Raw genomic sequence first — 14,973 nt, 5'->3', positions numbered from 1 at the left:
GTTGTTCCAAGGAATTCATTCTCCCCCCCCCCCCCCCAAAAAAATCTGACCACCTGTCTCACAAAAATTTCCTTCCCTGTTTAACCTCCATCTCCCCTTCTCTTCTCCACCCTTCGCCTCTTTTCAAGGCTGCTTGTTGATACTATGGAACAAACGACACAAGGATTTTCTATCCCCCTCTTCTTCTTCTAAGGAACCCGTAACTTACTTGGTGGGAGAGACCACTTCAAAGCAAAACCTCCGTTCTATGTCCTCGCAAGGCTTGACTGTGCAGAGACGGAGGTCTTCCACCACCACTGTGAGTACATCCTAGAAGGGGAAAAGACATCTGTGTTAAGGCTCCCTGCAACTGGATCCCCCGTGGCTAAAGAGCATTAGACAAATGAGGGTCCATTTATAGAAATATTTTTTTGTAATAGCTCCTGCATAAAGTTTCCTAACGGTGCCGTACCTGATTCATAATAAGCGAGCCAATGTCTTAAGTACAAAAACCAGTGATTTATTAACAGCTTCATTAGGCATTCTTCATTAGGCAATATTTATTCGCAGCCATTACTTTGCTCTCTCTTTGACATTCTCTGAGTCAAAACATGGATGGCCCCTATCTCTCCCCCTCCTAGATACAATAAGAGTTTTTAAGTCTTGTGAATCATTGCACCAATCAGTTCAGTTATGGTTAGGACAAGGATTGGCAACCTGCGGCTCTGGAGCCGCATGTGGCTCCTTCATCCCTCTGCTGTGGCTCCCTGTCGCCAGTTGGGACCACAATTTTGAGAGCAGCTTCCGAATTGCGGAGTGGGGGGAGAGCATGGTGCACCAGGAGGATACTCTATGGTGGGGAAACCGGATTTCCAGTTGGGGAGCATGGCGCACCAGGAGGAGACTCTATGGTGGGGGGACCAGACTTCCAGTCGGGGAGCATGGCGCATCAGGAGGAGACTCTATAGTGGGGGAACCAGACTTCCAGTCGGGGAGCACGGCGCACCAGGAAGAGACTCTATGGTGGGGGAACCAGACTTCCAGTCGGGAGCATCACACACCAGGAGGAGACTCTATGGTGGGGGGACCGGACTTCCGGTTGGGAGCATGGCGTACCAGGAGGAGACTCTATAGTGGGGGGACCGGACTTCCGGTTGGGGAGCATGGTGCACCAGGAGGAGACTCTATAGTGGGGGAACCAGACTTCCAGTCGGGGAGCATGGCGCACCAGGAGGAGACTCTATGGTGGGGGAACCAGACTTCCAGTTGGGAGCATCACACACCAGGAGGAGACTCTATGGTGGGGGGACCGGACTTCCGGTTGGGGAGCATGGTGCACCAGGAGGAGACTCTATGGTGGGGGGACCAGACTTCCAGTTGGAAGCATGGCGTACCAGGAGGAGACTCTATGGTGGGGGGACCAGACTTCCAGTCGGGGAGCATGGCGCACCAGGAAGAGACTCTATGATGGAGGAACCAGACTTCCAGTCGGGAGCATCACACACCAGGAGGAGACTCTATGGCGGGGGAACCGGACTTCCGGTCAGGAGCGTCATGCAGTCCTTCCGGTTAGGACCTTTGTGGCACTTTGAGTGTTTAAGGTTGCCAACCCCTGGGTTAAGGTTAGGGTTAGGGCTAGTAAGGAAACTAACCTTTAGCTTCTTCTGGTACACCAGCTGGCTATTTTGTATGGAGAACCACCTCCTGCAAAGAGAAAGAAATAGCAGTGGGGGGCAAGGATGGGACAAAAACAGCTTGAAAGAGGATGGACAGCACTCTCTTGCCTTTCAGAATAAATGGAGACTTGGAGAAGATTCTGAAAATGACAACTAAAAGGCTTTGATTAGAAGCAGCTGCAGTACAGTGTTGGCTTTGACAAATGTTTGTCACGTCTATTTAGCCTGGCCTTTTACAACCTGGTGTAATGGTAGGTGGAGGACAGGAAGGCCACAGACTAGGCAATAGTCAGATGAGCCAGCAGAAAGAATCTCAGAAGGCACCCTCCCTAGTTTCTTCAACTGTTAAAGGGAGTGGGGGGAGATATATATATACTTTCGGACTTGCAAAATTATGTAAGATAAAAGTAAAGGTTCCCCTCGCACATACTGTATGTGCTAGTCGTTCCCGGCTCTAGGGGGCGGTGCTCATCTCCATTTCAAAGCCAAAGAGCCAGCGCTGTCCGAAGACGTCTCCGTGGTCATGTGGCCAGCATGACTAAATGCCAAAGGTGCACGGAACGCTGTACCCTTCCCACCAAAGGTGGTCCCTATTTTTCTACTTGCATTTTTTAACGTGCTTTCGAACTGCTAGGTTGGCAGAAGCTGGGACAAGTAACAGGTACACACTCCATTATGCGGTGCTAAGGATTCGAACCGCCGAACGGCCGACCTTTCTGATCGACAAGTTCAGCGTCTTAGCCACTGAGCCACCACATCCCTAATTCTGTTAATATACCCTTAAGTCAGAGCAAGTATTTCTGGATTTGCTTCCTGTCTGAATGTTTACAAACGATGAGGTGGCAATTTCTAGAACTCCCAGCACCCATCTGAAGAGGAATTGAAGTGGACTAGCCTGTATTTTGACTTGGTTCTTCCCATCCCCCCCAAACCGTCCACCATGCATCAATTTTTCGGGGGGGGGGGGGGCTCCTCCCAATAACTTACCGATTCCAGGTCTTGAATGCATTGCTGGCTCTCTTGAAGAGGTACCCTTCCATCACTACTCCGTTGGGCGCATCGACGTTGAATTCCACTTTGGATTCATCGTAAGAGAAATCCTGAAGGACAGGGGCGAAGGGAAAGAAAACACGAGCTTGGGTACAACAAATTCTAAATATCTTTCTTGTCAGGTAATGAGGATTTAATAGCTGCCTGCTGATGTAAGGTTGTAAACTGTAAGCTGATGCAATGCGGATGATTCAGCTATGGTATAACCAGTTTAAGTCTCTGATGGGGTCCATACAACTCTTTTATTGTTTCAGGAGGTGTCTATATATAGGGGCCATTAGAGGGAGTCTCTCTCTCTCTCTCTCTCTCTCTCTCTCTCTCTCTCTCTCTCTCTCTCTCTCTCTCTCTCTCTCTCTCTCTCTCTCTCTCTCTCTCTCTCCATGTCTTTCTGTCTCTCTCTCTCTTTCTCCTCTCTTTCTCTCCTTCTCTGTCTGCGTGTCTCTCTTTCTGTCTCTCTCTTTCTCCTCCCCCTCCCTCTCATCGTGTATCTTATTTCTCTCCTTGTATCCATAGCTGAGTGGTAAGGAATTTATCTACCATGTGCATGTCTGTATCTATTTGTGTATAAACGACTATTAATTGTCTAAAGGCTCTGTGTGCTGTGTGCTGTGCTCCTGGGTTTAATCTCATAATAATAGTCACGCTGCCAAAACTCTGACCTTTACGCTAACTTTAGGCTGTCTTGATTTGAGCAAGGCAGTAGGATCGCAGCCACAATCTGGGTGGAAGTTGAGCCACTCCATTCATGAAGTGGCTCCAACCCTTTGGCCATATTCATCATCCATTATCCAATCACTGGCTTGGTTTGGTTTTGGGGGTTAGTGGGGAAATTGGAAGCCCAACCACAATAGCTGAGAATGGCCAGATGGGGGGGTGAAAATAATGCAAAAAATGGTAGCCACAGTCCTACAATAAGTCTAAGACAGTGATGGCTAACCTTGTCGTCATACGCCAACTCATATTGCAATGCGCGCGTTAACCCCCTGCACTCCCCCCGCCCCTGCGCATGTGCACGGAACCCACCACTCCCCATCTTGGGCCTAGTTTGCTTCCCTGCAGCCTCGTGGGACCATAAACAGCCCACACACACACACACACTGTGCTCCCCCCATACCCCTGTGCATGCATATGACCCTTCGCCCCCCCCACATGTGTGCGCATCTCCCACATGCACCCAGCTCCCTGCGCATGCATGGCAGAGACCCAAAAAATCAGCTGTCTAGCAGGAGGTGCACATGCGCATTGGAGCTGAGCTAGGGCAACATGTGCCTGCAAAGAGGGTTCTGCGTGCCACTTGCGGCACCATGGGTCTAAGACGATGGAAACAACAATGGGGAAAGGGGGGGGGAACCCCAGGAAAATCCCAGCCTCACTCATTTTGCAAAAAAAAAAAAAAAAAACCTTCAGGATGACTATCAATAATAATGTTGATCTAATTAAGTATGGGTTTATTTCAATAAATCCCAGCGAAGCCACGAACCACCCAGATGTGCACATTGGAGAGCCAGCGGAGGGCTTGGTGGTTCGTTTTAAGCCACTCTGTGTGGCTTCTTTGGTTTGGCTTATTTTTGTTTCGACGTCTTAAGATGCCTTGTCCTACTTTAAAAACAGCGCCTGAAAAAGCAAACTGTCTATAAATAAACTGAGAGCAAGTAAACAAATATATATATATACGTTTAGGGTCCATGTGTTGAGTGGATCCAGCCATCCCACACTTCAAAACTGCAATGTACAGCCCTGCCTAATGTGGTTACGCAAACCAAATGTGATTTATTCTCGAAACCATGGCTTAAAGGAATATGGAAACTCTGCTCAGTGTATGCTGTTTAAACACAGATCTCTCTCTCTCCCTCCTTCCCTCCCCCTCTCTCTCCCTCCTCCCTCCCTGCTCTCTCCCTCTCTCTCTCTCCCTTTCCCTCTCTCCCTCCTCCCACCCTCCCTCTGTCTTCCTCCCTCACCCTCTCTCTCTCCCTCCCTCCCTCTCTGCCATTCTCCCTCTCTCCCTTTCCCTCTCTCTCCCTCCCTCTCTCCCTCCTCCCACCCTCCCTGTCTCTTCCTCCATCTCCCTCTCTCCCTCCCTCTTTCCCTCTCTGCCACTTTCCCTCTCTCTCCCTCCCTCTCTCTCTCTCTCTCTCTCCCCCTCTCTGCAAATGTCTATCTCAAAGCTTTAGTCCTCCAAATTAAAATTCCCTGGAAGACTGAAGCCTGGCCCTTTGCAGAGCCCTTGACTTACGACCACAAATGAGCTCCAAAATTTCTGTTGCTAAGCGAGACGGTTGTGAAGTGACTTTTGCCCCATTTTATGACCCCTCTTGCCACCATTGTTAAGTGAATCGCTCCCGTTGTTAAGTTACTGTGTTTCCCTGAAAATAAGACAGGGTCTTATTTTCTTTTGACCCCTGAAATAAGCGCTTGGCCTTATTTTTGGGGAGGCCTTATTATTTTTGAGGTAGGTTATATTTTGAGGTGATTATATTTTGAGGTGACAGGGTCTTATTTTCTTTTGACCCCCTAAATAAGCGTTTGGCCTTATTTTCAGGGAGGTCTTATTATTTTTGAGGTGGGTTATATTTTGAGGTGATTCTATTTTGAGGTGACAGGGTCTTATTTTCTTTTGACCCCCAAAATAAGTGCTTGGCCTTATTTTCGGGGAGGTCTTATTATTTTTGAGGTGCTGGAGGTGGCGAGCGTGATCACCTCATGGCTGCTGCTGTGTTGCAATATTTTCAGGGAGGGCTTATTTTAGCACATGAGCTCAAAAACCCGATTACGGTTATTATCCAGGGAAGTCTTATTTCCGGGAAATAGGGTAGCAACACGGTTGTTAAGTGAATCTGGCTTTCCCATTGACTTCTGCTGGTCTTCTGCTGACCTTCTCCTGGTGAGAGATCGCAAAAGGGGACCACATGACCCCCGTGGGACACCGCCACCATCATAAATACGAACCAATTGCCAATTGTCCAAATTCTGCTCACAAGACCATGGGGGAATGCCACAATGGTCGTAAGTGTGAAAATCAGTCCTAAGCAGGGGTGAAATGGTATTAATTCGGACCAGTTCGTCCGAACCGGTAATAAAAATGCTATCGGTTCGCCCAAACTGGTAGGAAAAAAAATGCTACCATTTCAGTCGAACTGGTATTTCCAATGATCAGCTGTGATGCGCGATTTATATTACCGTATTTTTTCAGACTATAAGACGCACCGGAGTATAAGCCGCACCATGATATTGAAGAGGTTAATTTTTTTTTAAAAGGTTTTGCACTCTGCAGCCCACCGAAACCCTCTGCACGTCTTGTTCTTTGTAAAAAAAAAAAAGGGGGAGGGGGGTTTGCAGAGCTTTGGGAGGCTTGTAGAGTGCACCTGAGGGCTGGGGAGGGGGGCAAAACGGCCCATTTTTTGCTCTTTCTTCCCTCCCCAGCCCTCAGGAGCACTTTGCAAGCCTCTCCCAAACCCTCTGCACATCCATTTTGCACAGAGGGCAGGGTTTCTGTACGCCAAAAATGCTGTATTCAGTGTATAAGATGCACCCAGATTTTCACCCTCTTTATTTGGGGGGGGGTGCGTCTTATACTCTGAAAAATACGGTAGCTAGAATCCTCGGATTTTCTGCTTTCTAGCTAATCTAAATCATGTGGCACAGCGGATTCCCACCCCACCCCCTGTCGTTGTTCTACTTACCTTTGCAGGCGCACTCGGTAGCAGGCTCCGCCCACCCGCCCGGACGTCATCACGTCTTTTTCTGACGCCCTGCGCATGCGCGGAGGCAGCTCGTGCGAGCAAAGCACGCGCTCTCGCTCACATTGCTACCAAACTGCTAGCAAAGGGAAGTTGATTTCACCCCTGGTCCCGAGTCCCCCTTTTCAGCGCCGTTGCAACTTTGGCAACGGTCACTAAGCCAGCCGTTGCAAATCAAGGACTATCCGTACTTCTTTCTTCACTCCTGGCTGCATCCATTCATGCTGCTCCGTTCCGTCGCGGGGTTTCACCCCCTTCCTTTGAGATGTTGGTTTCTTTATTTATTGAATGTATTCGCTGCCAGTTTCACCACGAAAAAGCACCTGGGCTTGGCAAATAAAAACGGGAGGCCCAAGCAGTAGAAAGTTGCCAGGCGAGGCAAGGAACCATTACCTTGAAAGCTTTCTGCTCATTGGGAGCAGCACGGCCTCCGGCATGTTCAGTTGCTAAGCAACAAAGCATCTTCTCTGCTTAGGATGAGTGCATCACACACACACACACACACACACACACACACACAGACACGCACACCCCCGCAAACGATAACACTGGCTCCCTCCGGCTCATGTCACGTTAAAGAGAATAAAAGCAATATGACCAGTGTCCCCACATGCTCGCGAGGGATGCTGGCATTTTGACGAAGCTATGATAACTTCTCTGGAATCGGTTTCCCCCCGTACACATCATGAGGAATGACTTGTAGCCATTTAGAAAAAGAAAAAAAACAAAGGAAAGCAAACATTTAAAACTGAGTTTTCATCCCCCCCGCCCTCCCCAGCAGTTGGTACCAGATTGTGATTTGGACGTTTGGCAAAAAAAAGTAAATAAAACAAACATTATGTATTTATTTCAAGGTAAAGGTTCCCCTTGCACATGTGTGCTAGTCGTTCCTTCCTTCCTTCTTTACTTCCTGCATTATAGCATTTAGACATATACCGCTTCACAGAGCTTGACAGCTCTCTCTAAGCGGTTTACAGAGTCAGCATCTCTTGCCCCCAACAATCTGGGTCCTCGTTTTACCCACCTCGGAAGGACGGAAGGCCGAATCAACCTTGAGCCGGTGAGAATCGAACTGCCAAATTGCAGGCAGCCGGCAGTCAGCAGAAGTAGCTTGCAGTACTGCACTCTAACTATTGTGCCACCAAAGCTTCCTTCCTTCCTGCATTATAGCATTTAGACTTATATACCGCTTCACCAGTGCTTTTGCAGCCCTCTCTAAGTGGTTTACAGAGTCAGCATCTCTTGCCCCCAACAATCTGGGTCCTCGTTTTATCCACCTCGGAAGGATGGAAGGCTGAGTCTACCTTGAGCCGGTGAGAATCGAATTGCCAAATTGCAGGCAGCCGGCAGGCAGCAGAAGGAGCCTGCAGTACTGCACTCTAACCACTGCACCACCAAGACTGGCTGGCTTGCTTCCTTCGTTCCTCCCTCCCTTCCTCCCTTCTCTTCATCTTCCTTCCTTCCCTTCACCTTCCTTCTTTCATTCCTTCCTTCCCCTTTGAAGTCTTACATTATACAGTCCCCAACCCCTGGTCCGTGGAGCAATATCGGGCCGCAGCATGCCAGAAAGTGGTCCGTGCAAACAAGCAAAGCCACATTCTGTGGGGTGGGGGCAGCACACAAAACCACACCCTCTCCGGTCCACGGAAAAAAACCTCTCTCCACGGAACTGGTCCCTGAGTCCCCAAAAGGTTTGTGGGCCGCTACATCATAGAGCCTGTTTATAATTCCTGATTTAATATTTTACGTGAGTGTTTTCATACAACAGAAAAGTAATTGCTCGCTCCATTGTGCCGTTCTTGTTTTTATTTCCCCTTTGGCTTTAATAAAGGCAGCCGAGAAAAATAAGGGGAGAAAGGCTGCAGACACGGAGATATGTCCACACGTCGTTCCACCCTGATGACACAGATACGGAGTGACAGCCCGAAAGCCACCCTGGTCCCAGTTTATGCCCAGCCTGTGAGAAGCCTCATCAACGACAGTGACGGCCGGAGCCCATCTCTGTGGCTGCTACCATGCGCACAAGTCACAGGTAGAGCGACACGGCGTAACTGAGCTTTTCTGAAAATTTATCCATCCAGATCTAGAGCAGTCGGCTGCTGGTATTGTGAATTTTTAAAATCCCTTTTCTCGTTCCAATTTGAACCAAATTGCAAAGCAAACCCGATTTGATTCGTGGGTTTAAAAACCCACAGGCCCATCCTGGCAAAATGTCCAAATTGCTTTAAAGTGCTCTGTTTAATTCGATTTGGGGTGTTTTTTTTTTAATCATGGAAACTGACACATTGGCTGCTTCCTCCGTTTCCCCATCTTGACTGGCAAGAATGCCCATCAGAGCCATTATCTGAGAGCACCAGGGGGCTGTCTTTTAACTCCTCCCACCACCCAAATGCAACATAAGGTAAGGGTAAAAATTCCCCTCACATATATGTGCTAATCGTTCCCGACTCTAGGGAGCATCTCTGTTTCAAAGCCGAAGAGCCAGCTCTGTCCGAAGACGTCTCCGTGGTCATGTGGCTGGCATGACTCAACGTCCTGTCCCCTTCCCACCAAAGGTGGTTCCTATTTTTCTATCCATGGATAGATGGATGGATGGATTGGATTGGATACGTTAGTTAGATAGATGGATGGATGGATGGATGGATGGATGGATGGATGGATGGATGGATGGATGGATTGGATTGGATTGGATTGGATTGGATTGGATTGGATTGGATAAGATAGGATAAGATAGATGGATGGATGGATGGATGGATGGATGGATGGATGGATGGATGGATTGGATTGGATTGGATTGGATTGGATAAGATAGATGGATGGATGGAGAATTGTGTCACACAAGAATTGTGTGAAGCGCCCCTATTGTGAGTCTTTTTTTCCTACTGTGTCATTAAATCACACGCACTAAACACCCCATTTTCCAGCCGTTTCCACTGCCTTTATTTTCAGGTTTGAATTTATATAACAGTCTAGCATAGAGAAGGGTGGTTTTTTTTTCCTTCCCCCCCCCCCCCAACAATATTGGACAATTGTTTCTATGGAAACCTCAAATGCCAACGCAAAGAAATAGCAAATTCTAAGAGAGCGAACAGAGGACGGCGATGATACAAAATTTAAGGAGAGGAGGTTCCTTTTCCACCAAAAGTGGTTTCTATTTTTCTACTTGCATTTTTTTACGTACTTTCAGACTGCTAGGTTGGCAGAAGCTGGGACAAGTCATGGGAGCTCCCTCCGTTACGCGGCGCTAGGGATTCGAACCACTGAACTACCGCCCTTTCTGATTGACAAGCTCAACGTCTTAGCCACTGAGCCATCGCGTCCCTTGACATAATACACCATCCTTTTGACTTCTCCTGCAGGGATGATCAGAGGCAGACCAGCTCACACACAACATGGGGAAATGGGAGGAACTGGGGAGGCCCAGTGCCTTAAGCAAGCAAAGGTGGCATCCAGAAGAAACCTTGGCTTGGTGGGACTAGGTCTCGCACAAGTTTTCCCCGCATCAAAGATTGCCAAACCCAAAGACGCGCTCACCTTCTTTTTAAGGGGCAGTCCTGAACCAGACCTCAGGAAAGGCCCACCTCTGCTTTCCCACCTGCTCAAAGGATGTTTTCCGAGCCCCCCCCCCAATTTATAAAGGGGGGAAGGGATGCCCCAACCTTACTCAATTGTATTAATGCCTCTTCTGTCGTTCCGAACCCAAATCAAGTCCTAGAATCTGCTGTTTTTGCAGCTCCAGCCAGAGACACCCAATCCTTTCCCGGCCTTCTCCTCCTCCTCCCAACTCCAAGAAATGCTGTTCTCCTTCCCCCCCCCACCACCACCATTCTGAGATGCTGTTCTCCCCCCACTCCCTCCCTTTCCCTTACCAGAACATACTCCAGCCATCCAAAAATCTTCATGATGCCCCTTTTGTGCTATGTGGCTGGGCTCCACCAAGCGTAGAAGCCGTCACACTCCCAGCAGGTAATTCTACATGGCGTTACTAAGTGAGGAGGGGGTTTTCTCCTGCCTCCTGCTCTGTCCACCCACCCTCAGCACACACGCTGCCTGGGCTGAAAATCTTTCTTATGTTGCTGCTATTATTGTTATTATTATTTTGTGGTTAATCTTTGGTGAGACTCACAGCCTTTGGGGCTGTTTGGTAGCTCAACAGCTTGAATCCTAACCAAGGACCTAGGAACTGTTAAGGTAACGTCGAAGGATATAAGCTGTTCCAAGTAGGGTGGTTTTTTATAGAGTCAGAATGTTCAAGTCTGATAAATTTAAAATTTCCAAATAGCGAGGTGGTATTATTATTATTATTATTATCGCAAAAACAGAATTGTATCACAGCGGCCAGTTGTTTCGCCGGATTTGGCATTGATTACTAGTCGGGCCCCACTCAGGGGCCTAGGACGTAGTCATGTATTTTCGTAATATGCGTGCGGATCCAAGCAGTGCGGCTTTTTGCATTTGACTGATGATGATTTTGTCAATTTGTAACTGTTTCAAATGTAATTCCAGTGCTTTTGGAATAGCACCCAATGTGCCGATTACCACTGGAATTACCACTGCTGGTTTGTGCCATAATCGTTGAATTTCGATTTTTAAGTCCTGGTATTTTGCGATTTTTTCATGTTCTTTCTCATCGACCCTGCTATCACCTGGTATTGCGATGTCTATGATTGTAACCTTATTTTTCTCAACCAGTGTGATGTCTGGTGTATTATGCGTCAGTATTTTGTTCGTTTGTATGCGAAAATCCCACAAGATCTTGACCATCTGATTTTCGGTGACTTTTTCAGGCCACCAGTTTGTTGCTGTTTTAATATGATACTTTTTGCACAAATTCCAGTGGATCATTTGTGCTACTGAATTGTGCCGCAATTTATAATCAGTCTGCGTGATTTTTTTAGAGCAGCTGAGTATGTGATCAACAGTTTCATCAGCTTCTTTGCAAAGTCTGCATTTGGCATCATCAGAGGATTTTTCGATTTTGGCCTTAATGGCATTTGTGCGGATAGCTTGTTCTTGCGCAGCCAGGATTAGTGACTCTGTTTCTTTCTTTAATGTACCTGCAGTTAACCATAACCAAGTTTTTTCACTGTCCACTTTATCTTTTACTTTTTTCAGAAATTGGCCATGCAATGCTTTGTTCTGCCAACTCTCCATTCTTGATTTTATCACATCTTTTCTGTATTCTTGTTTCGTCTGTTGGGCCTTCAGTAGATTTTTGTTCTTTACTTCTTTACTTTATTAATAGATGTTCTTGACTTTCTTTTAAATAATCAGCCAGTGCATGTTTTTCTTCTTCAACTATTTGCTTCACTTGTAATAATCCTCTGCCACCTGATTTTCGGGGCAGGTATAATCTATCAATATCACCACGTGGATGTAAACTGTAGTGCATTGTCATTAGTTTCCTGGTTTTTCGGTTCAAAATGTCCAAATCAGCTTGTGTCCAGTTAACTATACCAGCTGTGTATCTTATAACTGGTATTGCCCAGGTATTTATGACCTTGATTGTATTTCCACCATTCAATTTAGATTTCAAAATTTTCCTAACTCTTTTGGTTTATTATTATAACTCTGTTGTTGTTGTTGTTGTTATCATTATCATTATCATTATTATATTTTCCCACTCCCCTTGCTCAAAGACTCGCCCGCTAGGTCCTGTCAGTGCAAGAGACGCTGGGAGAGTGAACCCAAGTGCAGAGCTGGCCTGAGGACCACCTGCCCATCCGTCCGTCCCCCCTTGATCCTCCACCCCCAAGGCCCACGGCTTCCCTTTCAGAATCAATCAGCTTAGTGCATGAGCTCATTTCCATACAGCTGTCGCCTCTGGATGGAAGTGGGGAAAGCAGCGAAGGCAGAGAGAGGACAGAGCCTACACACCATGAAAATCTCTATCTATCTATCTATCTATCTATCTATCTATCTATCTATCTATCTATCTATCTATCTATCCATCCATCCATCCATCCATCCATCCATCCATCCATCCATCCATCCATCTATCTATCTATCTATCTTATCCAATCCATCCATCCATCCATCTATCTATTTTAACCCATCCAATCCATCCATCCGTCCATCCATCTATCTATCTCAGTGTTTTTCAACCTTTTTTGTGCAAAGGCACACTTTTTTTCATGAAAAAAATCACGAGGCACACCACCATTAGAAAATGTTAAAAAAAATTAACTCTGTGCCTATATCGACTATATATAAAGTGTTTTTCCCACGGCACACCTTACACTATGTCACGGCACACTAGTGTGCCACGGCACAGTGGTTGAAAAACACTATCTATCTTATCCTATCCAATCCACCCACCCATCCAATCCATCCATCCATCCACCCACCCACCCATCTTATCTTATCTTATCTTATCTTATCTTATCCTATCCTATCCTATCCATCCATCCATCCATCCATCCATCCATCCATCCATCCATCCATCCTATCCTATCCTATCCTATCCTATCCTATCCTATCCTATCCTATCCTATCCATCCATCCTATCTTATCGTATCTTATCTTATCCTATTCTGTCCTGTCCTGCCCTATCCATCCATCTTATCCTATCCTATCCCTCCCTCCCCCCCCTCCATCCATCCATCCATCCATCCTATCCATCCATCCATCCATCCATCCATCCATCCATCTATCCTATCCTATCCAATCCATCCACCTATCTTGTGAGTCCCTTGGACTGCAAGGCAATCCAATCGGTCACCTAATGAGAAGGAAGAAGGACTCCCTGGAGAAGAGCCTCATGCTAGGAATGATGGAGGGCAAAAGAAGAAGGGGACGGCAGAGAAGGAGGTGGCTGGATGGAGTCACCGAAGCAGTCGGTGTGAGCTTCAATGGACTCCAGAGGATGGTAGAGAACAGGAAGGTCTGGAGGAACGTTGTCCATGGGGTTGCGATGGGTCGACTAACAACAACAATAATCTTCTATCTATCTATCTATCTATCTATCTATCTATCTATCTATCTATCTATCTATCATCTATCTATCATCTATCTATCTTGCGAGTCCCTTGGACTGCAAGGCCATCCAACTGGTCAGTCCTAGAGGAAATCAACCCTGACTGCTTTTTAGAAGGCCGGATCCTGAAGAGGAAACTCAAATACTTTGGCCACCTAATGAGAATGAAGGAGGACTCACTGGAGAAGAGCCTCATGCTGGGAGCGATGAGGGCAAAAGAAGAAGGGGACGATGGAGAATGAGGTGCTGGAGGGAGTCACTGAAGCAGTCAGCATGAGCTTAAATGGACTCCATAGGAGGGTAGAGGACAGGAAGGCCTGGAGGGACGTGGTCCATGGGGTGACTAAATTTATCCATTTTTCCGAGCTCACAAATATACTAAACCCGTGATGGTGAATCTGTGGCATGCAGAGCCCTCTCTGTGGGCAGGCGAGCCATGCGCATGTGCCTCATGCTGGCCAGCTGATTTTCGGGTCTCTGCCATGCATGCGCAGGGGTCGGGGTGCATGCAGGAGATGTGCATTCATGAGTGGGGGAGTGTGTGTGTGGGGTGTGTGTCCATTTTTGGTCCCAGGAGGTTGCAGGGAGGCCTGCTAGGCCCAAAACGGGATGCGCCCCCCTGCAGGTGCAGGTGCAGGTGGGGCAGGGCGCACAGTGTGGTATCGCGCATGCATTGCATTATGGGTGTGGGCATGCATCCGTGTGTGCTGTCACACATGCATGCGCTTTCGGCATGCAACGACAAAACGACACTACTGCACTAAACAGTAAGGAGGACACATACATCTCCCCCCAAGGACCAGGGGAGACATGATAGCAGTCTTCCGATATCTCAGGGGCTGCCCCAAAGAAGAGGGAGTCAAGCTATTCTCCAAAGCACCTGAGGGCAGCACAAGAAGCAATGGGTAGAAACTAATCAAGGAGAGAAGCAACCTAGAACTAAGAAATTTCCTGACAGTGAGAACAATTAATTAGTGGAACAACTTGCTTCCAGAAGTTGTGAATGCTCCAACACTGGGAGTTTTTAAGAAGATGTTGAACAACCCTTTGTCTGAAGTGGTGTAGGTCTTCCTGCCTAAGCAGGAGGTTGGACTAGAAGACCTCCAAGGACCCTTCCAACTCTGTTATTCTATTCTATTCCCTAAACCAGAGGTCGGCAAACTTAAACACTCAAAGAGCCACTTGGACCCGTTTCCCACAGAAAAGAAAACACCGGGAGCCACAAAGGTCCTAACCGGAAGCACCCTATTCAATTCTGGAGCTGCTGACCGGAAGTTCAGTTCCCCCACCATAGAGTCTCCTCCTCCTAGCGTGGCGTACTTTTTCCTCTACCTGTCATAACCGGAAGCCCTATCAATTGTGGAGACAACTGGAAAACCCTCCCCTTGCCATAGAGTCTTCTCCTGGCGCACTGTGCTTCTCTCTCCCCACCCTCCCCCCCCCACCGGAAGCTCCTCTCAAAATTGTGGCGCCAACCAGTGAGGGAGCCGCAGCAGAGGAAGGAAAGAGCCACATGCGGCTCCAGAGCCGCAGTTTGCTGACCCCTGCCCTAAAC

At 47.6% G+C, this 14,973-nt stretch overlaps 1 protein-coding gene across 1 annotated transcript in view; it reads right to left on the bottom strand.

The window, feature by feature from the left end:
- The window catches only part of ACAP3 (ArfGAP with coiled-coil, ankyrin repeat and PH domains 3), a 60,843-nt gene that overhangs the window by 32,863 nt on the left and 13,007 nt on the right, over positions 1-14,973 (bottom strand). The window contains exons 9-11 of the mRNA XM_032232192.1: positions 2,643-2,755; positions 1,632-1,683; positions 209-309 (exon numbers count right to left, since the gene is read on the bottom strand). Of these exons, the coding sequence (XP_032088083.1) occupies positions 209-309; positions 1,632-1,683; positions 2,643-2,755 (266 nt within the window). The remainder of the gene's footprint in view (positions 1-208; positions 310-1,631; positions 1,684-2,642; positions 2,756-14,973) is intronic.

The sequence above is a fragment of the Thamnophis elegans genome, chromosome 15, assembly GCF_009769535.1.
Source record: "Thamnophis elegans isolate rThaEle1 chromosome 15, rThaEle1.pri, whole genome shotgun sequence".
NCBI classification, from domain to species: Eukaryota; Metazoa; Chordata; class Lepidosauria; order Squamata; family Colubridae; genus Thamnophis; species Thamnophis elegans.
The sequence above is the reverse complement of the archived record's forward strand: the minus strand, read 5'-3'. Positions and strand labels throughout refer to the sequence as shown.